Raw genomic sequence first — 27,927 nt, forward strand, 5'->3', positions numbered from 1 at the left:
ACAGCCTCTGTGAGGGTAAAATACCAAAATACCAACGCGGCTACCAATTTGAAAATGGTATATTTCTGAGGATATTTGATCGATTTGAAATGAGTCGTATCTTGAGTGGGCCATAAATGGGCTATGTTTTAGTCAAAATAAGGTACATAAAGTACTTAAAAGTAGTTGATTTTGTAGAAAAAGGATTCTGAAATGGGATAAAATTAAGTGGGCAATGCTGACCATTATATATAGCTAGTAATATTCGATGGAATATCAAAATTGAGGAATATGTATAATAGAACTTGAATTCGTCAGTATATTTACGGTATATTTCTGAGGGTCGGACAGTATATTTTAACGGTCTCACTGGAAAAAGCAGGCCGAAGTTTCTCGTCGAATTGGAATTTCATATAAGAATTTCAGACAAAACGTAAACAGCAACAGCAACAGTCAGTGAATTTTTCGCGAGAGAAAACTTTTTAAATTTGAAATAAACAACACAACCAAATCAAGCAAAATGGTTCGCCGTGGACGTTCAGCCAGCCCCCCACCATCCGCCAGACGGTAAGTGGTTGAAGAAAATACATATTCTTTGGACAAAGAAACGCCACAATTTGCAGCGTTGTGCGAGCAAAATGGCCAAGGGAAGAGGAAGCTTCATAGTTTCATAACCAGAGCAGATTTTGATCTTCTTCTTATCGCCAGTCGGCTTCTGGAACTTCCCTTGGACCGAAGAAATGGGCTAAGGTTACGTAACCTAAAAAAAGAAGGGCACAAAGAGAATGAGATGTTTCCGTGCAAAGTCCACACAATAACAAAACTAATTGTGTTTTTTGTTTTTATATCCCAATAGCTCTGCTCCAGCACCCGCTCGCGCTGCCGCCCCAGTGCCGGCACGTGCTGCCGCCCCACCACCGCCGCCAGCACCCATGGCCGCGCCACCAAGCGCCGTCGGAATGCCGGCCCCCCAGCAGCCTTCGATGTTCCAGCAAATGGCCGCCACCGCTGGCGGTGTTGCAATTGGCTCCGCCATCGGTCACACCGTGGGCCACGGTCTCACATCCATGTTCAGCGGCTCTGGCGACAAGGAAGCAGCGGCCCCAGCACCGGCTGCCGCGGCGCCCCCGCAACAACAGCAGCAGTACTACGCTCAGCCCAACGAACCCCAGGGTGCTTGTGCCTGGGAGATGAAACAGTTCATCCAGTGCGCCCAGGGCCAGGCGGATCTGACACTCTGCGAGGGATTCAATGAGGCGCTGAGGCAGTGCAAGTCTCAGAATCACATGCAGTAGATGTGCTGGAAGACAACACAACAACAACAACAACAACACAACAGCATACTTGAGAGAAGACCCTCGTACACACCGTCACCTACGTCACCAACATCGACAGACATCAATAGTCGTAATATGTTGAGCTAAAGTTGTTGTTGTAGTTTTTTTTTCGTTAGTTTTAATTGTTTAGCCCGAGAATCCAGAAAAAGGAGGAAAATTGTTTAACTGTAGTGCAAAATATTGTTCAATAAAAACCCCATCGGCAGCCCCATCGCTGCCGATCCAAAAAATACGAAAATTGTGTTCTTTGTCTTCTTTTGGGTGGATTATGAAAAATGGATCAATGCTGCACATTTTGCACTCAATTGTGAAATAGGATGGGAATTGACGAAAAAAAAAAAATAAAGTGTGTCGTTTGACAATGCGCATCTAAAAATATATTGGTTTACTCAAGTTTTCCTATTTATTTACCCGATTCCTTGTCACGTGCAAACAATCGTGTTTTCGTTTTGGTGAAATTTTCTATTGTTCTGGTGAAAATTGTTGACGAGCTCGGCGTCGCAAACCGAAGCGATATTGATAAACATGTTTACGAGCGGAAGTGGAAAATATTTATACCTTCGACGTACATACATACGTATGTACATATATAGAGTATATAATGCATTCGTACAGCAGGTGCTGTTGTCTTTAAAAGTACTATGTGCTTGCAGTGATGCAGACTTTTATTTGGGGCTTTTGTAGGCATCTTTAGGAAGAAAAGCCGCGTCTATTTCGGTCTGTGCCTTTATATGTTTCTATAATAAATTTTACCTCAAAATGGTAGCTTCCATTTTCCGTATAGTATTGTATTTGTATTTGGGTAATTACACGCTTCCCTCCCCTGTATGAGGAACAAACAGCTATATGAGTATCACATGTGTAGCAGAATCACACAGGAAGGTTCCATCTAGACTCTAGAGGTACTAAAAGCTTCGGGTTCCAGAGCCACTTGAGCGACGATGTACTGCTTCTGTACTGTACATTTGTACAAGACCCAATTCAAGATAAATAAATTTATTAGTATGCTAAATTCGATTTCTTTATGACAAACATTTTGGGCCCTGCCAAGAGCTTAATTACTCGCACATTCGTATACATATTGCTGCAGTGAAGAGCATTTACTTGGAGCTGGTGTACTTCGTGACGGCCTTGGTTCCCTCACTGACGGCGTGCTTGGCCAGCTCTCCCGGCAGAAGTAGACGCACAGCCGTTTGGATTTCCCGACTTGTGATGGTGGACTTTTTGTTGTAGTGACCCAAGCGAGAGGCTTCCGAGGCAATGCGCTCGAAGATATCGTTTACAAAGCTGTTCATGATGCTCATCGCCTTGGAGGAGACACCAGTGTCCGGGTGGACTTGCTTAAGAACTTTGTAGATATAGATGGCATAGCTCTCCTTCCTGACCTTGCGCCTCTTCTTCTTGTCGGTGGTGTTGATGTGGATGTTCTTCTGTGCCTTTCCAGCCTTCTTGGTTGCGTTCCCGCTTGCAGTTTTCGGTGGCATTCTGAAGTTTCACGATTTCGAAATTCACTCAATACTCAACACAACGCAACGCTTGCCGTGCGGGGCGCTCAGCATTATACTTCTTTGCGAGCAGTCTATTCAGGTTTAATGCAAACTAAACTACCAAGTAAATGAGTCGGAAGATGCTCTCCAGCTGGCTGTGTGATAGCCTGCTACCTGGTACCTGGTACTTTGCATTGCAGACTGGCTACGATTCACTTGCACCCGAAGACACCGAAATGCAGCCGAGTGAGGGTCAGTCTTCTATTTATAGCACACACCTGAAGACACGAGTGATGCCGAGGAGTGCGCCTATGTCCGACTCGCTCGCATACTCGTATGCAATCGAAGCTCCACAAACTGCACATATAATGGATCAGCATTGTGCATTGTGCATTGTGGTACATGAAACTGAAAATGACCCGAACCAAGGCGACTGCTCGTTTCTCGAACTTCGGTAATGCGACGGCCGAAAGACCAGCTTACAGGGCCGCACGAAAAAGTGCTCCGGCCGACGCAAGATCATTTTGGGGTAAGAAGAAAATGCACTTTTATTGAAGCTCTTATTAAAGAATGCCCTGCAGCGCATATTTGAATGACTTTTTATGTTTCTCCAGCGGCAAATTTCAAATCCCGGATTACGGGCTCTCCGTCGGTGGAGACTTCTGCAAAGAAGTCCCCAAGCCCAAGCCCAGTGCCAGTTCCAGTTCCAGTCCCAGCATCACACCCCCCAACCCGGGACATGGTAGACGCATCGATTAAGAGCTTGAATGAACGTGGTGGCTTTTCATATTTGGCGATCAAGAAGTATATTGCGGCCGAATACAAATGCGATGCCCAGAAGCTGACTCCATTCATCAGGAAGTATTTGAAGTCGGCCGTTGCCGATGGAAAGCTGATCCAAACATCGGGCACAGGGGCGTCTGGCTCGTTCAAGCTGTCAGCATCTGTGGAGCGGAAGGATAAAGAAGCCAAGAAAGAGAGAAAAGCCAAGAACACAGAAAGCCCCAAAAGGGCGGCCAGAGCCGCGACAAGAAGCCAAATGCGAAATGAAGCGAAAATGTCAGACGCCGCCAAGAAGGCCGCCCGGCGCGGATGATGCAAATTGAGAAAGGACAAAGGGCAAGGAGGAAGGAGGAAGGAGGAAGACCGATGAAAACTGGAACCCTGAAGGCGAAGCCGTCAGTGGCAAAGGTCAAGTCGAGCCCTGCAAAGACAACGGCCCTAGCAAGGGCACTAGCTCTAAACGACGACGATGGCCTAAACGAGAACGAGGACGTGGTAATAGTTAAATAATAAATAATAGTTATACGAGTAAGTGTTTAATATAAGGCAGAATTAAAAATATAGAAAACATTTTTTCGGTGAACTGCGCTGCTGGCTAACCGGGAAAGCCCCGCATTTTGTTGAGCATCGTTATGGTGGCAGCCACCAGGGGTCGGGATCCCGTCACCAAGACATCGACTTCACTTTTCATGCCGAATTTTTGGTTCCCGTATTTGGCTTGAACGTGTTCAAAGAAGGCATTGACGGAGGCGGACGTTTGCGAAGTGTCCTTTTTGCCGGTCTCCTCGCACAGGCCTCGCCAGGTTCTGGCACTGCGCTTGGCTCGCTGCATCTCCTCCATGACATGCCACTCCTCGTCTGGCAAAATTTCGCCCTCTGAGAAGTTGGGGCAGGGCACGAAGTGTGCCTCGTCGAAGTTCACGTTGAAACGGAGGATTGTGAGCAGGTCTTTGGCATTGGAGTCGCTGGTCTTGTTGTACAGCAGGATCTTTGTGACGCGACGAGAGCGGGTGAGAGTGTAGAACCACTCGCGGCAGACCATCATCGACTCCACAGAGTCGGCAGTGTCCAAATAGACGTTGTACATGTCGTGCTTGACGATATCGAAGTGTCCCACCGACTCAAAGGTCTCAAGGCCGCGCATTGCTGCCTGGGTCAGTTGGGTGCACTTGGGATCCAGGTCTAGATTCAGGCCCACCACAAACTCGGGCTTGTGGCGTCTGAGGTAGTCGTAGGCCAGCTGGGTGGCCAATGAGGCATTCAACTTTACGGAGTGGTTGGCCTTGGTGAGAAAACGCTTGTGGCTGGGATTTGCCTCGGTCAGCGCATTGAATGTCGGGACACGGTGGAGCTTGGCGCCCATCTGTTTGGCCTTCTGGGCCAGGACCTCACAGCACTCCGGCTGGCTCACATTTGTGAAGATGGTGGCCGCCGGCTTCATGATTTCTCCCTTGGCCCAGGCAATGTCCCGCATGGACTCGCTCAGGTTGGAGCCCTGCTCCCAGCCCAGAGTGCTGATGCCGATGGTTTTCGCATGTAAGGTGATGTTGGTGGAATCGCTGGCGCCTCCACGGCCCACCTCCACAATGGCAACGTCCACATTCGCGTCGCGAAACGCCCGGAAGGCCATGGCCGTCAAGATTTGGCTGTGAGCCGGTGTGGGATCCATGTCAGCCAACTCCGGATATATTTTGTGGACTAGCTCGGTGAACTGAGCCTCGCTCAGAGGCTCCCCAGTGATGCGGATTCTCTCGTACGAATATATGAGGTGCGGGGAGCAAAGAAGGCCGGTCTTGATGCCATGCGCCATCAAGATATTCTGCACAATGCCACACGTGGTTGCTTTACCCTTCGACCCTGCCACCTGAATGACTGGAATGCTCTCCAATTGTTCCTTGGATACACCCATCTTGTGCAGGAGCTCCAGGGTGTGCTCTACGAAAGGATCCACCTGAGCTTTGCTCATCTTCGACCGCATGCGACCGAGCACAGGCTCGAAGGAATGAAAGATGTTCAACCGTCGGACGGCCTCCAGGTAGGCCATACGCTCGGGCGACTTGGCCTGCTCCTCCGGCTCTTGGGGACCTGCGGCAGATTTATTGGCTCCTACGGATGCCGCTGTAGCTGCAGCTGAAGCCTTGCTAACCTGCTGCATCTTTTTCAGTTGAAGGTCGCGTCCCGCCTGCTGCTTGGCACTCAGTTGCTTAAGAAGCTCAGCCTGGTTCTTGTGTGAGCCGTGCATGCGATTCATCCAGGACTTGCGCTGATCCTCGGCTGAGGAGCCTTTGGTTTCATTATCGCCCTCTGCCTTATTTTGCATCGACTGCTGCTGCTGCTGCCAGTTAGATTTTCCGGGAGTCGGCCCCATGCTTGGGCCAACGCCCACGCCCACGCCGATGTCAACGACTCCTTTGTCTGGTTTGACCCCGCCTTGGGCTGCCAGTTTTGCTTTGAGCTGCATTTCGGCTGAATATTTGCGCCACTTGGCCCGCTGGTCGGAAAAGCTGAGCGCTGAAGAGGCTGCAGTTGGATTTGTCAGAGTGGGAATAGGAATAGGAATAGAAATATTATTATTACGTTTCTTGTGGCCAGCCAATGGGTAACGACTGTTTCCTGGATTTCCTGTACTTCCTGTATTTCCTCTTTTCCCTTCCGGATTAGTATCCCCGGGAACCGATGGCTGGGCCTCCGAGGACTCCGGCTCCTGTTCCTGCTGGGGCTTGGAGCCCTTGAAGAATTTATTGCTCGCGTGAGCAGTGCCCTGCCAGACCGTTGGACCCGCGCGACGGACCTTCGTCATCGTTGTTATTAACGAAATCATCGTTTTTCTTTTGTTCGATCCCTATTTTTCGATCTGATAAATCTAAAGACAATTTTTCTAAAAACAGAATGTACGAACTTGGAAGAATGTTTAGTAACTGATGTGGGGGATAGAATCCGGAAAAGAGTCTGACAGATAAAGAAACGGTAGAGCGAGGAATAGTGTTTGTTTATGGGAATAAGACGGACTACAGTCTATGGTGTGTAACAATGATCCGAAAATCTACACCTATATTGTTGCAAACATTTGAAAACCAAATCATCAATGCCGTCTTTGTCGGAACATCAGATCGTTAGGACTCGAAAGGACTTGTAAGGACTTTCGATTATATTTTGAAACTAGCTGCTCTTCCAGCATCCTTTTACGAAATCGTGGCATCCCAGTCGGACTCTGGATTACCGATTCCAGTATAAAGAATGGGTCTTCAGGAAGGCCGTGAGACCCAACTTGCAGTGGCGCCAGGGGGACAAACAGTGTGTGTTTGCGGTGTGTATAATTCCTATTTCTGAATTCACGAAACTATCCTAATATAACTCAGGGACTAGGAAACTCCAGACGAAAAACGATTCGCCGCTGAGGGAAATGAGATGACAGTGCAGAAGACCCAGATTGAAGACCCCAAAAACCAGAATAATCGAAATGAAAGCCCTTAAGGAAGGGCATTAATGGCAATTGCCAAATACATAACATACATATGTACATACATACATACCAGCGAACACATTGTAAATAGGGAAATGTTGAGGTTGACGCACGTCCATTGGCAGATGTTTATGCTTTAGTCTGCAGGCGCACATCTCCCATATTGTCTAGTGGTTAGGATATCCGGCTCTCACCCGGAAGGCCCGGGTTCAATTCCCGGTATGGGAAACTGTCAAAAGCTTCTTTTTTTCTCTGCTTTTGATTCTTTTTTCTCCTTTTTCTTGATGTCTACGTTGATTTCATTCTTAAATTGTTATAGAAACTTATTGGTTTTGGTTTCGGTGCGCTCTGATTAGCGAATACATTATTGAAAATAATCAACTCACAGGAATTTCAAAGAAAACGCACTCTAGACCAATTCTCATCATATCCCATATGGTCTAGTGGCTAGGATATCTGGCTTTCACCCAGAAGGCCCGGGTTCGATTCCCGGTATGGGAAGTAATTTTTTGTTGTTTTCCAACTGGAACATTAGTTCTTTTTTTCACACGACGGCGTTTACGATACCGAGTTTGCTGAAAACGAGTTTGTTCGGTACGCTGTGAGCCGGTACTCGTACTTGGGCTTAAAAGGGCGTAAAGGGCATGCCAGGTTTCACAAACATTAAAGTAATTTTGTATTAATTTTGAACTGTAATCGTCAGATCTTGTTAAATGTCATTTTGAAGCAATGCAACTTATGAATCATTAAGTGGTGAACACATTCTTCTTTGTTCAATCGAAATTCTATCCTCATTGTGAGGATTATTGTATTGTAGTTTCTCGATGGGTTGAAGCCTAGAGATGGCCATGCTGCCCCGCCTCCATTAGAATGCATACAAAATATATTTTGGGCAAAAAATATGAGAAAGCCATTCTTTATATTGGAATCGGTAATCCAGAGTCCGATTGGGATGCCACGATTTCATAAAAGGATGCTGGAAGAGCAGCTAGTTTCAAAATATAATCGACAGTCCTTACGAGTCCTTGCGAGTCGTAACGATCTGATGTTCCGACAAAGACGGCATTGATGATTTGGTTTTCAAATGTTTGCAACAATATAGGTGTAGATTTTCGGATCATTGTTACACACCATAGACTGTAGTCCGTCTTATTCCCATAAACAAACACTATTCCTCGCTCTACCGTTTCTTTATCTGTCAGACTCTTTTCCGGATTCTATCCCCCACATCAGTTACTAAACATTCTTCCAAGTTCGTACATTCTGTTTTTAGAAAAATTGTCTTTAGATTTATCAGATCGAAAAATAGGGATCGAACAAAAGAGAAACGATGATTTCGTTAATAACAACGATGACGAAGGTCCGTCGCGCGGGTCCAACGGTCTGGCAGGGCACTGCTCACGCGAGCAATAAATTCTTCAAGGGCTCCAAGCCCCAGCAGGAACAGGAGCCGGAGTCCTCGGAGGCCCAGCCATCGGTTCCCGGGGATACTAATCCGGAAGGGAAAAGAGGAAATACAGGAAGCACAGGAAATCCAGGAAACAGTCGTTACCCATTGGCTGGCCACAAGAAACGTAATAATAATATTTCTATTCCTATTCCCACTCTGACAAATCCAATTCATATTCCATTCTCCTGCATATGCACTCTAACCAACTGCAGCCTCTTCAGCGCTCAGCTTTTCCGACCAGCGGGCCAAGTGGCGCAAATATTCAGCCGAAATGCAGCTCAAAGCAAAACTGGCAGCCCAAGGCGGGGTCAAACCAGACCAAGGAGTCGTTGACATCGGCGTGGGCGTGGGCGTTGGCCCAAGCATGGGGCCGACTCCCGGAAAATCTAACTGGCAGCAGCAGCAGCAGTCGATGCAAAATAAGGCAGAGGGCGATAATGAAACCAAAGGCTCCTCAGCCGAGGATCAGCGCAAGTCCTGGATGAATCGCATGCACGGCTCACACAAGAACCAGGCCGAGCTTCTTAAGCAACTGAGTGCCAAGCAGCAGGCGGGACGCGACCTTCAACTGAAAAAGATGCAGCAGGTTAGCAAGGCTTCAGCTGCAGCTACAGCGGCAGCCGTAGGAGCCAATAAATCTGCCGCAGGTCCCCAAGAGCAGGAGGAGCAGGCCAAGTCGCCCGAGCGTATGGCCTACCTGGAGGCCGTCCGACGGTTGAACATCTTTCATTCCTTCGAGCCTGTGCTCGGTCGCATGCGGTCGAAGATGAGCAAAGCTCAGGTGGATCCATTCGTAGAACACACCCTGGAGCTCCTGCACAAGATGGGTGTATCCAAGGAACAATTGGAGAGCATTCCAGTCATTCAGGTGGCAGGGTCGAAGGGTAAAGGAACCACGTGTGGCATTGTGCAGAATATCTTGATGGCGCATGGCATCAAGACCGGCCTTCTGTGCTCCCCGCACCTCATATATTCGTACGAGAGAATCCGCATCACTGGGGAGCCTCTGAGCGAGGCTCAGTTCACCGAGCTGGTCCACAAAATATATCCGGAGCTGGCTGACATGGATCCCACACCGGCTCACAGCCAAATCTTGACGGCCATGGCCTTCCGGGCGTTTCGCGACGCGAATGTGGACGTTGCCATTGTGGAGGTGGGCCGTGGAGGCGCCAGCGATTCCACCAACATCACCTTACATGCGAAAACCATCGGCATCAGCACTCTGGGCTGGGAGCAGGGCTCCAACCTGAGCGAGTCCATGCGGGACATTGCCTGGGCCAAGGGAGAAATCATGAAGCCGGCGGCCACCATCTTCACAAATGTGAGCCAGCCGGAGTGCTGTGAGGTCCTGGCCCAGAAGGCCAAGCAGATGGGCGCCAAGCTCCACCGAGTCCCGACATTCAATGCGCTGACCGAGGCAAATCCCAGCCACAAGCGTTTTCTCACCAAGGCCAACCACTCCGTAAAGTTGAATGCCTCATTGGCCACCCAGCTGGCCTACGACTACCTCAGACGCCACAAGCCCGAGTTTGTGGTGGGCCTGAATCTAGACCTGGATCCCAAGTGCACCCAACTGACCCAGGCAGCAATGCGCGGCCTTGAGACCTTTGAGTCGGTGGGACACTTCGATATCGTCAAGCACGACATGTACAACGTCTACTTGGACACTGCCGACTCTGTGGAGTCGATGATGGTCTGCCGCGAGTGGTTCTACACTCTCACCCGCTCTCGTCGCGTCACAAAGATCCTGCTGTACAACAAGACCAGCGACTCCAATGCCAAGGACCTGCTCACAATCCTTCGTTTCAACGTGAACTTCGACGAGGCACACTTCGTGCCCTGCCCCAACTTCTCAGAGGGCGAAATTTTGCCAGACGAGGAGTGGCATGTCATGGAGGAGATGCAGCGAGCCAAGCGCAGTGCCAGAACCTGGCGAGGCCTGTGCGAGGAGACCGGCAAAAAGGACACTTCGCAAACGTCCGCCTCCGTCAATGCCTTCTTTGAACACGTTCAAGCCAAATACGGGAACCAAAAATTCGGCATGAAAAGTGAAGTCGATGTCTTGGTGACGGGATCCCGACCCCTGGTGGCTGCCACCATAACGATGCTCAACAAAATGCGGGGCTTTCCCGGTTAGCCAGCAGCGCAGTTCACCGAAAAAATGTTTTCTATATTTTTAATTCTGCCTTATATTAAACACTTACTCGTATAACTATTATTTGTATCTCTTCCGATGTGCATCTATCGTGCACATCCACGTCCTCGTTCTCGTTTAGGCCATCGTCGTCGTTTAGAGCTAGTGCCCTTGCTAGGGCCGTTGTCTTTGCAGGGCTCGACTTGACCTTTGCCACTGACGGCTTCGCCTTCAGGGTTCCAGTTTGCATCGGTCTTCCTCCTTCCTCCTTGCCCTTTGTCCTTTCTCAATTTGCATCATCCGCGCCGGGCGGCCTTCTTGGCGGCGTCTGACATTTTCGCTTCATTTCGCATTTGGCTTCTTGTCGCGGCTCTGGCCGCCCTTTTGGGGCTTTCTGTGTTCTTGGCTTTTCTCTCTTTCTTGGCTTCTTTATCCTTCCGCTCCACAGATGCTGACAGCTTGAACGAGCCAGACGCCCCTGTGCCCGATGTTTGGATCAGCTTTCCATCGGCAACGGCCGACTTCAAATACTTCCTGATGAATGGAGTCAGCTTCTGGGCATCGCATTTGTATTCGGCCGCAATATACTTCTTGATCGCCAAATATGAAAAGCCACCACGTTCATTCAAGCTCTTAATCGAGGCGTCTACCATGTCCCGGGTTGGGGGGTGTGATGCTGGGACTGGAACTGGAACTGGGCTTGGGGACTTCTTTTCAGAAGTCTCCGGCGACGGAGAGCCCGTCGTAATCCGGGATTTGAAATTTGCCGCTGGAGAAACATTAAAGTCAATCAAATATGCGCTGCAGGGCATTTTTAAATAAAAGCTTCAATAAAAGTGCATTTTCTTCTTACCCCAAAATGATCTTGCGTCGGCCGGAGCACTTTTTCGTGCGGCCCTGTAAGCTGGTCTTTCGGCTGTCGCATTACCGAAGCTCGAGAAACGAGCAGTCGCCTTGGTTCGGGTCATTTTCAGTTTCATGTACCACAATGCACGTCGTAGCGTCTAAGCGCAGAATAAGTGGTCGGAGGAATTGCTGATCCATTATATGTGCAGTTTGTGGAGCTTCGATTGCACACGAGTATGCGAGCGAGTCGGACATAAGCGCACTCCTCGGCATCACTCGTGTCTTCAGGTGTTTGCTATAAATAGAAGACTGACCCTCACTCTGCTGCATTTCGGTGTCTTCGGGTGCAAGTGAATCGTAGCCAGTCTGCAATGCAAAGTACCAGGTACCAGGTACCAGGCTATCACACAGCCAGCTGGAGAGCATCTTCCGACTCATTTACTTGGTAGTTTAGTTTGCATTAAACCTGAATAGACTGCTCGCAAAGAAGTATTTATAATGCTGAGCGCCCCGCACGGCAAGCGTTGCGTTGTGTTGAGTATTGAGTGAATTTCGAAATCGTGAAACTTCAGAATGCCACCGAAAACTGCAAGCGGGAACGCAACCAAGAAGGCTGGAAAGGCACAGAAGAACATCCACATCAACACTACCGACAAGAAGAAGAGGCGCAAGGTCAGGAAGGAGAGCTATGCCATCTATATCTACAAAGTTCTTAAGCAAGTCCACCCGGACACTGGTGTCTCCTCCAAGGCGATGAGCATCATGAACAGCTTTGTAAACGATATCTTCGAGCGCATTGCCTCGGAAGCCTCTCGCTTGGGTCACTACAACAAAAAGTCCACCATCACAAGTCGGGAAATCCAAACGGCTGTGCGGCTACTTCTGCCGGGAGAGCTGGCCAAGCACGCCGTCAGTGAGGGAACCAAGGCCGTCACGAAGTACACCAGCTCCAAGTAAATGCTCTTCACTGCAGCAATATGTATACGAATGTGCGAGTAATTAAGCTCTTGGCAGGGCCCAAAATGTTTGTCATAAAGAAATCGAATTTAGCATACTAATAAATTTATTTATCTTGAATTGGGTCGAAATACAAATGTACAGTACAGAAGCAGTACATTTACTGCATCGTGATGGACGTCGCTCAAGTGGCTCTGGAACCCGAAGCTTACCCGAACCCGAACATTACCCCATTACATATTTTGCGATGGTGCAGCGAGGGCAGGTCAATCAGATTTAGTCTAGACCGGTAGGGTGGCAAGATTCTACCCGAGTCCCAGCTTAAGTTACAAAGGGCAAAAATTCAAAATTGCTTTTGCAAGGATTCAATAACAACCTGCTGCTCTTTATACTGCGGGCTCCATATAGAGGCACAGAATGTCATATGAAAGCGTACAAAAACCCTAAATAAAAGTCTGCATCACATACATATATGTGTACATAGTATTATAGCATTATATACTTTCTATATGTAGAGTATTTCTTTTTCTTTCTTTCTTTCCCAATCGCTCTATCGCTCCGTCTCGCTCTCTTCTAGGCTTTGCTGAATAGGTTTGCCCTAACTATTATGAAGCAAGCTATTATATACAATATATTACTGCACTCCGTCGGTGACAAATATTCTAGCTGTTGGCGCTACACTGGACGAGGATGAGGATGATACACGAGGAAAAGGGTATACCTAAAGTTAGGATCAACTGGTTTTGTATTAGTCCACAAAGAACAGTAGATAGTCTTCTTACAGCGTCACCAGATTTAATTAATATTGTACATAAATTTAGAACGGTATAAAAATGTTTAACAAACTATGGTATGGTGTTTGCGTATAGAGACTTAAGCAGTTGATCATTTTCTTCGACTGTTCCACTCACTCGCACCGGACGTCGTACGAGTGGCATTGGCCCATGTCCGAATTTATGGTGAAGTATAAGGCCACGCACAAGCTGACCACGACTATGAAGACAACCAACCAGTAGACCACACGCCAGAAGGGCCAGTACGAAATCTTTGGCTCTGGTGGATGCATACTATCGGCGCTACGAGACGTCCTGCGGCGTCTTTGTCTTACTCTGTTGCTCATTTTGCCTAGTATTTAAGTTTCGATATCTCCAGCTAGACAAAGTTTCCGTTTCCAGCTGCCACCTGCTATAGTTGATTATATTCTCCCTGGCAACTCGATATGCACCTGACTGAGCTTCTCTATCCGTCTCTACTCCGTTGCTCCATCTACCTTGGACCAGAGGACCACCGAGGTTGCCTGGGCAACCGAAGAAAATCCTATGGATTATGCAGGGGCTGTACACTTGCCCCTTCCAACAAATATTCAAATAAGAGTTCGACGGCATAGACGTCCATTGCGGTGGACGATGCTCATAAGACATACGCAGGTTCGGAATCAGCTATGGTCTGCTCTTGTAGTTCTATTTAGTTATATTAATTAATTATTAGTCGTTTTCTAACTAAACAAAAAGTGTTCCTCCTGTTTTGGTGAAACTGTCATTCGGAGTACAACCAATAAACAGAAGAGGGATTGGTGGACATAGAACACATAAATAGACTTGCAGGCACACGTACAATCGACTCTTAATCTTAATCTAGCGTCAAAGATCCATTCGCTGGCGTTTGGGAAGATTCTCGGCGTCGTGTTTCCGCTTCTGTTGGGGATGTCCCCATGCTCCGTTTGTATACCTACTGCTGCTGCCGCTGCTGCTGCTGCTCTCGTACTTCGGCGTGCGCGCCACATTGAGATCCCTGAGGGTGCGGCGCTTTTCCCTCAGTTTCTCGCAGTTGGCCAGCACACACTCAGCCTTGCTCACAATGTCGTCAAAGTTAAGCTCCTCCATGGGCGGGGGAGACTCTACCGCTTCGACAGGTGGTTCGGGGGAAGCTGGTTCGGGCTGCTGAAAATCGTAGTACCACGGCGACTGGAAGTAGCTCTTCAAGGTGCGTGTCCTGTAGACAATGACCTGCGGGAGGTCCAGCTCGCGTCGCAGCACAAACTGCAGGCGCTCCAGGGCCAACAGCTGCGTTAGGTCCAGGTAGTTGGGCGCCTCCTGCTCGAAGCAGTGTATGGCCTGCAGGCAGATGCTCTCCACCAGATCCTCCTGCTGGCTAACCTCGACATAGTCCAGCACCCACTGGCAGAGGTCTTCCTGATGATCTCGGCGCAATGGCAGCGCAGGCATCTGAGGCAGCTTGGCCAGTTCCAGCAGCTGGACAATGCGCCACCGTTGGTTCGGTCGCTCCCATCCGGACACAAAGTACTCCAGACGGCTCTCTGGCAGGGACTCCAGCGCAGACAAGGGCTCTACGAACGGACGCAGGTCCTGTGGGAACTGGGGACAGTGCTGCAGATCCTCGCCAGCCACCAGCTGCAGGCGACGCACTGCCTCATTGTACAACTCAACGCAGAACTGCGGCGACTCACGGCTCTTCCGCCGGATGGTCTGGTCTACGTCTGCCGCATGCCTGAGGCGCCGGAATAGCTCCGGCCCCAGGTTGTCGACAAGGAAACCCCGCAGCTCTTCTTGCCGAAGAATCCCGCCACGGCTGCGATGCGGCTGCTGGGCCAGAAACGTCAGAGCCGACTGCATTACTGACATCAGCTGATTGCGCTGCGACGTCTCCCGCAGGCAGAAGATACTCCAGGATCGGAGGCCCAGTTGATCGAGCTGCTGCTGCAGCTGCCGACACAGCCCCTCCTCGAGTGTCGACGCGTGCATCGGATTCTCCAAGACCAGAGCTACGTCGGCGCAATGACTCTCCTGGATGATGGACTGGAGACGATGGGGGATATCCTGCAGGTTCGAAGAACTGGCAAAGCAAACGATGCCATCGGCATGGGCCCAGGTCGATGACCCGGACCCCTGTCCAACGCGAATCTTCAGCACACTGAGCGCCACGCCATGGGCCACGCCATGTATATAGCCGCCTGGCTGCGGCTCCGGCACTGGCACCGGTTCGTCTGTGTTCTGCAGCGGCGGCCGCTGCAGGAGTCCTCCATCCAGGCTGTAGTCCAACTTGAGTCCCTCCTCGCCCTCGGGGAGGGAGAGCAGCAGCTTGTAGAAGCGTCGCGCTCCTGGCTGGGCCTGCGGCAGATACTGGGCGAGCACCTTCCAGATATCCAGCTTCAGCCAGCAGCTGCGATCAGCCATGCCGGTCAGCAGCTGGTTATAGTTGCAGGCCTCGCCCTGCCGATAGCGTCGTATGAGACGCAGCGAATCCTCCACGGACTGCTCGTCGACCAGTTGTTCCGGCTTCTCGGCACCGAAGCTGAGCGGCAGCTGGTTGAAGAGCGTGTCCTTCTGCTGCTGAACACGACGGAAGTCGCGCCACCGCCGCCAATAAATGCGCATCAGACCCATCTCGTAGATGGACTTCTGGATCTCGCGCTCCACCAGCTCACTGGTGATGCTATCCACCATGTGATCAAAGTATTGGCGGAACTGCCGCTCGAGAGTATGCTGACGGGAAGCTATACTGTGCAGCGTCTCCTCGAACAGTTCCTCGTACAGGCGGAGGGCCTGGGCCTGCAGGCGGGACTCACGCTGCTGCAGCTCCAGTTGTTGCTGCTCCCGACGCTGTCTCTCCTGCTGTTCCAGCGTCTCCTGCATTTGCTGCGCCTGTTGCTGCTTTCGCTGCTGCTCCGCCTCCTGTTCGTGCCTGCGACGCAGCAACTCCGCCTCCTGCTCTTGCTGGCGCTGCTGGCGCACGCGCTCCGCTTCCGCAGCCTTAGCTGCTTGGAGAGCCATAAGTTCGGCCTCACGCTGCTTGGCCGCAGCTATGGCCTGCTGCAGAGCCATCATTCTGGCCTCTTCCTGGGCCCTTTGGGCCTGCTGCTGGCGTTGTTGCTCTGCCAGAGCAACAGCCGCTACCTCCTGCATCCTCGATTTGGGCGGCGAAAAGCTGAAGCCTCCTGCGCCTGCTGTTGCCGGCTGCATGGGCACCTTAAACAGGTTGTCCCTTTGATGAGGTGGTTGGAGGGACTCCTCTTCTGGCTCCTGGTTGGGCATCTGATCCTTGGCCGACCAGGCGCTTCTCTTCAGCATTTGGTGCGCATTAAAACTGTTGTGCGGACGATGGCTGCTATAGAGGGTCTTGGGCGGCAGGGGCTCGCCGCAGATGCATTCACCCACGCTCTGATATCGCTTGGACTCCACCAGCTGTAGGACAGGAGCAGAAGCAAAATAATGAAAGAAATCTGCAGAGGATGCAGCGTTAGTTAACTCACCTCCAGCTGACGCTCCAGCTTGTAGTCCACCTCCGGATTGTCCATTGTGGTGAGTACTACGCGATTGTACTGGTTGATCTCCAGGCCATAGTGCTGGACAAAGTTGGCGGCCTCCTCCTGGCTTTCACAGGCCAGCATCTGGGCCACATAGGCGAGGGGCAGCGAGGACACCTCGTTCTTGCGTGGTGCCCTGTAGCCCTGGATGAGGCGGTGAAGGGCGAGCACGCGCAGGCGTGTGAAGTACCTCACAAGAATGCAGGCACTCAGATAGCTTGTTTCCGGATGCCTCAGCAGCTGGAAGAAGCGCACAAAGTTGGTGTCCTGCAGCGACAGATAGAACTGGATGGCCTGCCGGATCTCAGCGCAGGTCTGCAGCTCGTCGGGCAGCTGGCCCACGTCCCACAGGAAGTTGGCATCGGCCAGATTTAGCAGGACAATGTAGCCCCGAAACTCGGCCTCCCTGGGGCACTGTACCCCCTTCAGCCGGAGGTCGTGGTACATGTACTTGAGCGTCTGCAGACACTTAGTTAGATTGTCCGCATTGATCTTGCCATCGAAGACACTGGGATCCTCGGCCACCAGACGACCCGCGCAGTGGATGTGAAAGCGGGCACACTGCTCCACCAGCTTGACGGCTCCCAAAGAGCAGAGCTCCTGCTGGGTGATCTCCTTCCGAATGGAGCGCGTGCGGTCCCACACAAAGTGGAACCAATCGCCCAGCGGCTCCCGGTCGTTGTCCATGATCTCGTGCATCAGGTAGCTCATGGTCATGTGCAGCGCGGGCTCGCCGCGCAGTTCGTGTGGCAGCGGCGTCTCCTGGTCGGCACTGCTGCGTGAATATTGCTTGAGGGCCAGCTCATGGGAGATCAAGCCACCGGGCTGCCGAGACAGAGAATCGGGCTGCAGCTCGAAAACAGACACCTGGCGCTGGAACTCACGAAGCAGGCGCTCCTTCTCCGGACACATGTCCGGGCAATAGCCCTGCGTGCTGCCCGACTTCTGGATGTCGAGCTGACGGTGTGACTGGTTGAGACGCAGCAGCTTGTCCCTAGCATCGAGTACCCGGTACTTCTCCTCGCTGGTGTGCGCGGGCCGCAGCATCACAGCCTCCAGCTCCTGTGCGTAGCCCTTGGACTGGGCGGGCGGCTGTCGCTCTCTACGTTCGCTGGGTGCCTGCGAAGAGGAAGGTTGTTGGGATCTGGAGCCAGCAGCAGGCAGCTCGGGAGTCATTTTGATGGGCTTCGAAGGCTGGTATTGTTTGGGCCAGCCGCCGCTTAGGGCATTCAGTTCGGCCTGCACTTCGGGATCCACCCACTGCTCTGTCTTTTGGGCCGGTGCGGTCTCGTTCTCGGCATACGACATGTGGAACTCGTGCCCGTTGTAGACGTTGCCTTCGTGCAGGGCTAGCTCTGCCTCCTCCTCGGTGGCATAGCTCACAGTGCAGGTCATGCGACACGGTCGGAGAACGAAATTTACCAAATTTCCAAAGCGCCCGAAATGTGTGCGGGCCACGAATTTGTCCAGGAACAGTTCGGGTATATCGGTGCATCTGTGGGATAGATGGCGGTTATCGGCTTATCCGTAATCTGACTTACCAAAAGCACTTACAGTAGCGTTTTATAGTTGTAGGCGCCTGGGCGGGAAACCATTGCATTTCCTCCGATTTTGTTTTCTTCAATTTCTTTTTTTTTTATTTTATATCATCTAAAGGATGATCGGATTTTTATCGTAGCACTGTAGCCACCCACATTGATCAAAGACGGTCAGGAAGTTTGGCGAGTGGTCGGTATATTAAACAAAAAAGTTAATTAACTGTTTTATCTTCAATTTCGCAATCACAAAAAATAGCCATATACGGTCCCACCCTCGGAAAAATATACCGAAATATACCGTCTCGTTTTAAAAATATACCGTAAATATACTGACGAAGTTACAGTATACTGTATACTGTATGGTTAGTGGTTATACATATTCCTCAATTTTGATATTCCGTCGAATAATTCTGGCTAACTAAAACCTTAAGTTTTGCCCACGTAATTTTAGGCCATTGACTAATCAATTCTCTACTTAACTGGCTAGTTTTTGTTCCTGGCTTTTAATTTTTTTTAACTAAAACAGGGTTTAAGGAAAACATTTCAACAAAAAAACACTCGCAATGTTGCTGGTATTTGAAGACATGTTGCGTGTATAGGCCTTTGAACACCCTATTTCATGAATTTAATATGAAGATCCTGTTTTCCAAACTGTTTTTAAAACGTAATTAATATAAATTTGCTTATGATTATTATCTTGTATTTATATATATCCTTATACCTATCCTACGTATTCTTGGTCTCTGTAGGAATACAATAAACTGCAAAATATCGTTAAAATAGGTTTAAAACATAGACTAAAATGTTGAAAATGCTTGCGTCTAAAATGGGCAATGTTCATTAGCGATCGTCTTTGAAATTTACTGCGAAGTAAATACCTTTCTGAGACATTTTGCACTGACGGACCAACGCCAAAAATATAATACATATGTATATAAATATACCCAAATGTAATCTATGAGGAATTTGCGCGCGCGCGGTTCTTTTGAAACATGAATGTTTTGTTTTTATGCTATTACGTACAACGTACCAGCTATTGGGGCTCATTAAACCATTTAGCCCTTAAAATATATATTTCATGTAATTTCAATTTTAATTTTAAATACCTTCTTAATTACCATTGAACATAACCAAAGGTCTTTCCGAACGTCGAATATTTAGCTTGTTATAAATTGAATATATGTAATATAAAAAAAATCCTGATATTTTTATTTTATATGGCCTTCTGGCCATAGCACAGAAACCGACCTCCGCATCGTCTAGTACTTATCGAACAGATGTGTGTTGTTTTAGTTGATAAACAACATTGGATGATAAGCAAATGATGCAGTATATAAATTGTTCTCTGTTCTATTGTGAAATTCTGTAAAAATGTTTGGTATGGGTGTCCACGCTTTGCCTTTAATAGAAACACTTGATAGTCTCCAAGCAACAAAACCTGATTTAGAAATCACACGGGGGCCCGGACCCCCCCCACCGCTCAAAGTACGCTTTTGATTATATTCTGGACTGCCCACACACGATATGCGAAGTTTGTTTTATGATCATCAATTAAGCTTTATACTCACTCTCTCGCTCTCTCTTTTTTGTTGTTCTAAGTAACAAAGAAACAAATCCAAAAAATCTTTTATCTGGTGATATAACTATTTCAATTTTTTCATTGGGGGTTGCAACAGCAAACATTTTACGAGTAAGGTGGACAAGATTGTAAATAGAAAACGCTTGAATCTTAGATCTACCGCCTGCAATTCTGATAAGGGGCGGTGCTATCAGGCTCTCTCCATTGGGTTGGCATTAGGGGCGGACGGGGCATTTTTTGAGCTCTCAGTTTCGATAAGCTCTCTCGTGTCCATCCTGATATGTGTGGATGCTCTCCCAAGCTCTCGCATCATCGGGGACTACAAGTAGCACTCAGTAAACGGGGGACCCGCACAAACGTTTCGTAGATTTCAGTGAGAACGGACTGCATTTTAGAGCAGACGGAATAACAATGATTCTGATTACTTTGGCCTTGGGGCTGGCTACGGTCGGCCTTCTGTATTTGCTGATGACATGGAATTTCGACCATTGGCGGAAGCGTAGAGTGCCGGGACCCAAGCCGAAGATACCCACGGGCAACTATCCCCACATGTACACGATGAAGCGACATGCCATTTACGATCTCAATGACATCTATGTGTAAGTGGCGGACCAGACCAGGCAGACCCCATCTAAACTAATTGCTTCCCATATTGATGGCACTCTTTGGCGTGTTGTTGCAGAAAGTACAAGAACAAGTACGATGCTGTGGGTATATTCGGGGGACGAGTGCCACAGCTGTTGGTGATTAGTCCGGAACTGGCACGTCGGGTGTTTGTGTCGGACTTCAAGCACTTCCACGACAACGAGGTATCCAACTTGATTGACGAGAAGAGCGACTTCATCTTTGCCAATAATCCATTCTCGCTGACCGGCGACAAGTGGAAGCAGCGTCGCGCAGACGTAACCCCAGGCCTGACCATGAGTCGAGTGAGTCTATCTGCATAGTCCGCCCCTCATATAGTGCCATACGGTGGATAACTCTGAACATATTCCACACAGATCAAGACGGTCTATCCGGTGACGAATAAGGTGTGCCAGAAGCTGAGTGAGTGGGTCGACAAGCAGATACGTCTGGGTGCACCCGAGGGCATCAATGCCAAGGATGTAAGTACTGCCCACCAGAAGCATGAGATTAGTAGAGTAAACTAACCCCTGGGTCGATTTCCCAGATGAGTCTCTGCTTCACCTCTGAGATGGTCACCGACTGTGTGCTGGGGCTCAGTGCCGAGAGCTTCTCGGACAATCCCACACCCATTATGGGCCACATCAAGGATCTGTTTAGCCAGTCCTGGAGCTTTCTGATCTACTTTGTTATAATCAGCACCTTCCCCTCGCTGAGCCATCTGATCAAGCTGCGCTTTGTGCCGCCCAAGGTGGAGCGCTTCTTCATCGAGCTCATGGAGAACGCTGTGAAGGCACGGCGCGCCCAATTGGTCGCTGGGAAACAGTTTGAGCGCACGGACTTCCTCGACTATATCCTGCAGATGGCAGAGAAGCGGAGCCTGGACACACGCCAGCTGCTGGCCCACACCATGACGTTCCTGCTGGATGGCTTCGAGACGACGGCCACAGTGCTCGCCCACATGCTGTTGCTGCTGGGCCGCGAACCCGAAGCGCAGAAGCGCCTAAGGGAGGAGATCCTGGCTCATGTCAAAGATGGCATTGTCAGCTTCGAGAAGCTCAATGAGTTGCCCTTCCTTGATGCCTGTGTGCAAGGTAAGATCCGGGAGACCCGGGAACTCATCCATCCATATGGTATTGTTATATTTGTGCTCTCTCCCCCCAGAAACAATTCGCATTTTCCCGCCCGCCTTCATGTCTAACAAACTCTGCACCGAGGCCATTGAGTTGCCCAACAAGGATGGCCCCAACTTCACTGTGGAGGTGGGCACCACCATTGTCATACCGCACTATTGCTTCATGCTGGACGAGGACTATTTTCCCGATTCTCAGTCCTTCCAGCCCGATCGTTTCATGGAGCCCGATGCGGCCAAAAAGTTCCGCGAGCGCGGCACCTTTATGGGATTCGGAGATGGTCCCCGTGTCTGCATTGGTTAGTACCAAAATATTAGTTCAACTAAAAGAAAACCTAGACCTAATGCATAACAATATTCTTTATAAAGGAATGCGCTTTGCCCTGGCTCAGATCAAGGCGGCTGTCGTTGAGCTAATCACAAAATACAATGTCAAGGTGAATCCCAAGACCCGAAAAGACAACCTCTACGATCCCATGAGCTTTATCACTTCCCTGCAAGGTGGCATCTGGTTGGATCTGGAGGCACTTTGAATGCTCCGCCTCCCCCAATTACCTTCCGCTGATGGCCGACAGCTTTTCGCTTTGTTGTTTGTTTCTATTTTGTTTTTGTTTTTGTTTTAATAAATATAATGAATGCCAATTACGGAAATTGTTGTTACTGATAAAACTAGATGGGAAACGGTACGAGTAGGGGATAAACTGGCACCCCTGTTGATAGTGTATATACATATGTAGATTTATTATCGGACTTTGACTGTAATCCATTATAGTGCATAAATTGTACGGGTAAAACCTGTTAATCTGACACAAAAAATCAATTCTTTGTGAATTTTTTTTTTCGGTAGAATATATGCTGTATATATGCAAATATATGCTATGCAGGAGGTTTAACCAATTTTAATTAGTTAAACCAAATATATATATTTTTTTTAATAGGTATACTGGTTTGTAAGTATAGCCTTTTCTTTTCACCTTTAATCTTACATTCACAATCAAATTTACATATTAAGGTACTTATCGTATGGCTATTAGGTTATAGGTTATATAACTATTGGTCTTAAATGACTTCGGAAAACTTTAATCAGCGCACAAGGGAACTGACATACCGGTATTCCGTACATATACATACATATGTAGTAATGGTACTGGTCCTTACTGTTTACTTGACATCAGGTGTATTTCACATTTTACTACAGTCTAAATACATATACATTTTACAGGGGTCGAGTCGGGTCCCAAATGAACGATTTAATAATATTCAGAGCCACGAATTATGAGCTATATATGTATGTCTGCCAAGGAGAACTGCCTCTGCAAAGTAAAACATTAAATGTTGGAATAGTGTATTTTAAAACATTCAATATATACAAATATTATTACCTCACAAGAGCATTCTTTTGTTGTATCATTCTGCTGCAGTTGCAGGGCATTTATATCCACACCGATCGCCAACTTATCTATCATTACCCTTCACCTTGTATTAAATGAAATCTATGCATTGAATGAACCAAAAAATTAATGCTTTCTCTAGCAACTTTTTTTTAAGAAGCTTACTTTTGTAACTATAAGGTGTCCTTCCCACGTTAATGGTTTGAGCAAGTCATGTGGGTACTCGATGGGAAGCGATATTTATCCAGGATGGTATACGCTTTCCCAACTTCACAAAACTTCTAAACTTAATTTAGCTATAGAGCTTGAATATTGCCTCTGTTGTAAGCTTATCTAGATGCATTTGTAAGTTGAATTTACAATATGTATATACTTTATATAAAATATAAACACCAAGCTGCGCCTAGTTGCCACTTTCCACAAAAAAAAACCTTTTATCCAAGAGTGCAAGGAGATAATAGAGTATAGAATAGATTAGAATAATAGAATATAATAGAATCTCTATAATTGAAGATAAGATTAAGCAAAACGTAGAGGTTTTCCTTCAATTTGGTCCCCATCTGACGACTTCAGAAGACTTTCCGTAGTACTTGACGGCCGACTAACTTCTTAGAAAACAAAGTTCTACGAAAAAAATTTGAAGAGAAGAGCGTAGAATATTGAAGCCCAGATGCTATATGAATAAACGAAGGATTGTACGATATATAGAAACTAAACCCATAGCCCTTACTCGGAGGAGGTCTGTCTGTGGTTTTGAAAACCATCCAATGTATGTATACCAGAGCACGATCAAAAGCCGGGTATTGGTGGGAGAATAAGACGCAGGACTGTTGGAGTCTGAGAAGCACTCATAGTCAGTCATGAAAATAGAGGCAGAGAGTAAAGTTCCAGCAGACAACGAAAGCCAATCTCTTTTTTTGACTGGTGCGCCCTTTCTCTCTACACCTACATCCATCAGTGACTAAGATTGCTCGTCGGACTCTAATACCCCCATCGACTTATGCTCCAACCAATACCAACATCAATGCCAACATCAATGCCAATACGTATACTGATTGGGAGCACAAATCCTTAAAGGAGTCCGAATTCTGAACAACACGCACAGTTAGTGATCAAGTCAAAGGTGGAAAGTAAAGTTCCATCAAACAACGAAAGCGTTCACGCTTTTGTCGAATGGTGGAGCCCTGATTTCCACCTCAAACTCGAACACTATCTGCCAGTGCTGCCCAGAATCTGTTCCCATGACTTAAGTCTCAATCAATCAGTATGCAATCAGGCAGGGTCCGGCTTTCACTTTCACCAAAAAATTTCCGACTTACTTTTGAAAGCGAACCAATTGTCGATCCCGTTTTCACAAACTTTTTGTACAACCTGAGACCTTTGAAAATTAATGTTTTATAAGTAAGCGCAACCCTAATGGACAAATTTGATTGGAGCATTAGTCCTGGAGACGCCTAGATTCAGAGGAACAGTGACAGGTAGTGTTGGGGTTAGATGCGGAGAGTAAAATACCAGTCGATAACGAAAGCAATTTCTTTGGCTACGTGCAGGGATTTTTCTCTCCATCTCTAACTCCAATACTAACTGTGAATGTTCATCAGAATCCAGACGGCTACATGACTCATGCTCCAACCAAAAACCAATGAATACGTGAAGTTTGAAGTATATTTTGTATATAGTTAAGGGGTTTCTTTCAAGAATTACCATCAGAGTTAAGCTTACCTTTTTCCATACAACTCTAGTATGCTATACTTTGTTTTGAAGGACCTTGCAGTTCTGAAAGGCAAACAAATGCAGCTATCGATGGGCTTCAAAAACCTTATAGCTAAAACTTGCTGTCTGCACTTGAAATCTGAATATTTCCCAGACGGTAAGTTGGAGCCATAAAGTCTTTTAAACCGACCGATAGTTGCATTCACAAGCTTTTCAGAACTGCAAAGTGCTTTAAAACAAAGTTTAGCATATTCGAGTTGTATGGAAAAAGGCTCGCTTACCTCTGAACTAAAAATTTTTGAGCCCAATTTACGATCAGTGAAAATTTATTTGATGCCAGTAAAAAAGAGGGAAAATTTTGTGGAACAGATCCACAAGTCCTGCAGGCAGTTGGAGACTGGGGAACACTAACAGAGATAGGCGTTGAAGTCAGAGACGGAGAGAAAAATGGCAGCCGTCGCACGAAAGCCTTTACTTTAGCTGAACGGTGCCATTCTACTCTCCATCTGAAACCCCAACACTATCTGTTATTGTCCCTCAAAAACCAACTGCCCCAAGACCTACATATGCTCCCAAATAAAATAGATACAAATCGTGCAATATTTAAAGTAAGATCGGGGCATTCATTGTCAAACCATTTGAGCAGCTCGTAACATTATTTGGAATCATTTTTTGGGAACGTACACACAACTTTCCGGCACTCAAGCGGCACTACTTGAAGCAAGTATCAAAAATAAATCAAATCACGGAGAAACCGCAGACAAAAAGTCAGCTCAAGCTCTGCTCTCGAGAATGGCTCTCGCAATAACCCTTGCCGCATTACGCATTTTGTACACGGGCGCTTCCCACTTCCTGGTGGAGCGCTTAATACATCACATAAAGGAGGAAATAATCTGCGTTTATAGGCGGATGGTGGGGGGTGGTTATACGGAACTCGCTTTTGTGGCCATCGCCATGTTGGGGACATTTGACCTTATCGAGGAGCATGAGAATCCAGCACTATTTTTGGCCACTCCTTTCGCACAAGTACACCACGATCGTTTGATGTTGAACTAAAATGAAGAACTCATTTTCGGCATATTCATCAATTTATCAGAAAAGCCCTCCTATATGTATATAAGGGATCAAATTGTCAGCAAAATTGGTCAAAGAATTGAATATTTAAGTTTTTGTAATAAACAAAATTGAATTCAGTGATTAATGTCACATAATCCCGCTTCAGATGAATATGCTTTACTTTAAGTTCATGGCATGGAATGTGTCTTTAATTTTGGGAATTATCCTCCTTGAGTAATACTCGTACTCGAATCATCCCATCCAATCAACACTCGCAGGGCTACTCCTAATTCAAACTGAAGTGCCACTAAAGGCATCGCACTTTGCATTCCGTAAATCCGGAAAGCCAAAAAAGAAAACCTCCACGTTTGCTAAATGATATTATTTGATATTATCTCTGCAGGATAATGGAATTATAGAAAGACTTATATTTAGAGGAAATTCTGTAATGATTCTGTGATGATTCTGTGATATTATCCTCGCTGAATAGTTGAATTTCGGAAAGACTTAATTTTGTAAACCAAACTAAATTAATGCATCATACTTATTGGCTCTTAAATCGAAATGTTATTTAAATATAGAGATACATGCTTATGAGTAATGTGTAATACGTACATATGTGTAATATGAGGGTCTGTGGTATACTATATTAAGCGTAAAATGCACCCTTATGTGTCGGTATGTACAAAATGTCGAGAACATCTCTAGAAAGGACTAGTTTAGGTACTCGTAGATTAACGTATTTCAAATAAGTACTTAAAAAAATACTTATAACAGATAAGGTAAATATATATGCTCTTGAAGGTGTAGATATATAGATATTTACTAGATGTTTTTTAAAGCGAGGGAATAAGCTTTAAGTAAATAACCAAATTATATGAATATATAGTATTCAAGGTAGATAAAGAAAGGTAGTAAAAACATGCATGAATATGTGCTTAATATAATTGCATTAGCCATAAGCTTTGGTGTTTATGTTTATGTAATTGATGGCTTAAATGCTTGGGTATACTCGGATACAAACAGCAGTGCAAATTCTTTAAGCAAAATCAATATTGAAAGTAAGGGAAGAAGGTATTAAGTTCCTTAATTGTGGCATAAATAATATATGTGCTAAATGTGCCCACCTGTTGGCTAGTAGCATATCTACAAATATATGTATTTGCAAATCTAATAGTGGTAATCAGATAAACAACATCGGATATCAACATTCAGCAGAGCTTTTGCAAGACGCAATTAAATATATATACTACCATAAGTATGTATATATGACCTATGCCTAGCAGAAATGCATTTGATATGGGACTGAAACTTGTAAAACTAGCATTACCTCACACATATAAAAATAACTTCCATAGAATCCTAGATAGACACACACTAAGGTAGTTTAATTTGATTTGAATGAATGAAGCGGGAAGGAATAACATTGTAGCTTTTTTGAGGCGAGTGCATTGTGTACTTGCGGTAACTATGGTTACAAATCCCTCGCAGACCCAGTGCTGGGGGCCATCCCCTGCTCGGCAATGTTGCAGCATGTGGGAGGGCCCCCCTCCGCCCTCCGCCCTCCGCCCTCCTTTCCTGTTTCTGCTGCTGTCGTCTGTAATTTCGGATTGTGGTTTCAGGAGCTGATGTTCACTTTACTTCACAATTTGGTGATGGGTGTATGTGGGATGTGCAATTTGGTGCTGCTTGGGCAAGCTTCTAGCTTCCTAAAATATTCTGGAAAATCGTTGTCAAACCAATTATTGTGTGCATATTTAATAAAACTCCCACTCACTTTTTTAGTTTTTTAATCAGCAATTTGTATAGCTTCCATTTGAAATGATTAGTAAGTTTTGGATCAAATATGTTGTTGACTGTAAATATTTTTGGTTTGTATTTATCATACTTATTTAGTACGTCTAATACCTACGTTTTGATTTTTTGGTGTGTTTAAAGGCCTTTACATATATTGAGGTGGCCTTTTTGGCCGACGATGGCATCGTTGGACAGTTTTGGAACTTTTCCAAATAATTTTTAAGTGTTAAAACTTTTTTTTGTAAATATTTTTTGGCTTTTTCTTACATTTTTCTTTAATGTCTACTTATTTGAATTTATTTTGTAAGCGCCATTAATTATTCCTTGATATTATTTT

General features: G+C 47.0%; 10 protein-coding genes, 1 long non-coding RNA gene and 2 other non-coding genes across 15 annotated transcripts; 7 read left to right on the forward strand and 6 right to left on the reverse strand.

Moving 5' to 3' along the window:
- Window positions 1-314: 314 nt before the first annotated feature.
- Chchd2 (Coiled-coil-helix-coiled-coil-helix domain containing 2) lies at window positions 315-1,539 on the forward strand. Its single transcript, XM_001355046.4, has 2 exons — window positions 315-546; window positions 836-1,539. Exons 1-2 carry the CDS (start codon window positions 500-502, stop codon window positions 1,272-1,274), a joined length of 486 nt encoding a protein of 161 aa, XP_001355082.2. The 5' UTR covers window positions 315-499; the 3' UTR covers window positions 1,275-1,539.
- A 757-nt stretch (window positions 1,540-2,296) lies between these two features.
- On the reverse strand, window positions 2,297-3,020 carry LOC6901707 (histone H2B-like). Its single transcript, XM_002134339.3, has one exon. The coding sequence runs from the start codon at window positions 2,798-2,800 to the stop codon at window positions 2,417-2,419; it is 384 nt and encodes a 127-aa protein (XP_002134375.1). The 5' UTR covers window positions 2,801-3,020; the 3' UTR covers window positions 2,297-2,416.
- A 154-nt stretch (window positions 3,021-3,174) lies between these two features.
- LOC6901706 (histone H1.3-like) lies at window positions 3,175-4,077 on the forward strand. The gene is made up of 2 exons (XM_002134338.3): window positions 3,175-3,332; window positions 3,418-4,077. Exons 1-2 carry the CDS (start codon window positions 3,206-3,208, stop codon window positions 3,897-3,899), a joined length of 609 nt encoding a protein of 202 aa, XP_002134374.3. The 5' UTR covers window positions 3,175-3,205; the 3' UTR covers window positions 3,900-4,077.
- A 25-nt stretch (window positions 4,078-4,102) lies between these two features.
- LOC6901705 (folylpolyglutamate synthase, mitochondrial-like) lies at window positions 4,103-6,601 on the reverse strand. The gene is made up of 2 exons (XM_033382821.1): window positions 6,164-6,601; window positions 4,103-6,106 (listed from the first exon to the last, which is right to left on the reverse strand). Exons 1-2 carry the CDS (start codon window positions 6,405-6,407, stop codon window positions 4,182-4,184), a joined length of 2,169 nt encoding a protein of 722 aa, XP_033238712.1. The 5' UTR covers window positions 6,408-6,601; the 3' UTR covers window positions 4,103-4,181.
- Window positions 6,602-7,205: 604 nt separating this feature from the next.
- On the forward strand, window positions 7,206-7,277 carry TRNAE-CUC (transfer RNA glutamic acid (anticodon CUC)). Its single transcript has one exon. It is a non-coding gene; the product is annotated as a tRNA-Glu (tRNA).
- Window positions 7,278-7,478: 201 nt separating this feature from the next.
- Window positions 7,479-7,550, forward strand: TRNAE-UUC (transfer RNA glutamic acid (anticodon UUC)). Its single transcript has one exon. It is a non-coding gene; the product is annotated as a tRNA-Glu (tRNA).
- Window positions 7,551-8,184: 634 nt separating this feature from the next.
- LOC6901702 (folylpolyglutamate synthase, mitochondrial-like) lies at window positions 8,185-10,711 on the forward strand. Its single transcript, XM_002134336.3, has 2 exons — window positions 8,185-8,623; window positions 8,712-10,711. The coding sequence occupies exons 1-2, from the start codon at window positions 8,380-8,382 to the stop codon at window positions 10,634-10,636; spliced, it is 2,169 nt and encodes a 722-aa protein (XP_002134372.3). The 5' UTR covers window positions 8,185-8,379; the 3' UTR covers window positions 10,637-10,711.
- LOC26534400 (histone H1.3-like) lies at window positions 10,662-11,793 on the reverse strand. The gene is made up of 2 exons (XM_015186564.2): window positions 11,487-11,793; window positions 10,662-11,402 (listed from the first exon to the last, which is right to left on the reverse strand). The coding sequence occupies exons 1-2, from the start codon at window positions 11,611-11,613 to the stop codon at window positions 10,930-10,932; spliced, it is 600 nt and encodes a 199-aa protein (XP_015042050.2). The 5' UTR covers window positions 11,614-11,793; the 3' UTR covers window positions 10,662-10,929.
- Window positions 11,794-11,969: 176 nt separating this feature from the next.
- Window positions 11,970-13,284, forward strand: LOC6901701 (histone H2B-like). The gene is made up of 2 exons (XM_015186563.2): window positions 11,970-12,432; window positions 13,014-13,284. Exons 1-2 carry the CDS (start codon window positions 12,053-12,055, stop codon window positions 13,021-13,023), a joined length of 390 nt encoding a protein of 129 aa, XP_015042049.1. The 5' UTR covers window positions 11,970-12,052; the 3' UTR covers window positions 13,024-13,284.
- On the reverse strand, window positions 13,207-13,748 carry LOC6901700 (uncharacterized). The gene has a single exon (XM_002134334.3). It carries the CDS (start codon window positions 13,554-13,556, stop codon window positions 13,344-13,346), a length of 213 nt encoding a protein of 70 aa, XP_002134370.1. The 5' UTR covers window positions 13,557-13,748; the 3' UTR covers window positions 13,207-13,343.
- A 128-nt stretch (window positions 13,749-13,876) lies between these two features.
- xmas (RRM_XMAS2 and SAC3_GANP domain-containing protein xmas) lies at window positions 13,877-18,598 on the reverse strand. The gene is made up of 3 exons (XM_001355045.4): window positions 18,315-18,598; window positions 16,707-18,255; window positions 13,877-16,638 (listed from the first exon to the last, which is right to left on the reverse strand). The coding sequence occupies exons 1-3, from the start codon at window positions 18,353-18,355 to the stop codon at window positions 14,077-14,079; spliced, it is 4,152 nt and encodes a 1,383-aa protein (XP_001355081.4). The 5' UTR covers window positions 18,356-18,598; the 3' UTR covers window positions 13,877-14,076.
- A 1,620-nt stretch (window positions 18,599-20,218) lies between these two features.
- Cyp28a5 (Cytochrome P450 28a5) lies at window positions 20,219-22,284 on the forward strand. Its single transcript, XM_002134333.3, has 6 exons — window positions 20,219-20,476; window positions 20,560-20,806; window positions 20,879-20,983; window positions 21,049-21,595; window positions 21,666-21,932; window positions 22,003-22,284. Exons 1-6 carry the CDS (start codon window positions 20,289-20,291, stop codon window positions 22,164-22,166), a joined length of 1,518 nt encoding a protein of 505 aa, XP_002134369.2. The 5' UTR covers window positions 20,219-20,288; the 3' UTR covers window positions 22,167-22,284.
- A 300-nt stretch (window positions 22,285-22,584) lies between these two features.
- On the reverse strand, window positions 22,585-27,927 carry LOC26533822 (uncharacterized). Of its 3 annotated transcripts, XR_001452926.2 has the most exons (5): window positions 27,706-27,924; window positions 27,571-27,649; window positions 23,190-27,512; window positions 23,016-23,126; window positions 22,585-22,946 (listed from the first exon to the last, which is right to left on the reverse strand). It is a non-coding gene; the product is annotated as an uncharacterized lncRNA (long non-coding RNA). The 3 variants fall into 3 exon arrangements; XR_001452927.2 differs by having other exon boundaries at window positions 23,016-27,502; window positions 27,706-27,927; XR_001452925.2 differs by having other exon boundaries at window positions 23,016-27,512; window positions 27,706-27,925.

The sequence above is a fragment of the Drosophila pseudoobscura genome, chromosome X (genome assembly GCF_009870125.1).
Source record: "Drosophila pseudoobscura strain MV-25-SWS-2005 chromosome X, UCI_Dpse_MV25, whole genome shotgun sequence".
Classification (NCBI taxonomy): domain Eukaryota; kingdom Metazoa; phylum Arthropoda; class Insecta; order Diptera; family Drosophilidae; genus Drosophila; species Drosophila pseudoobscura.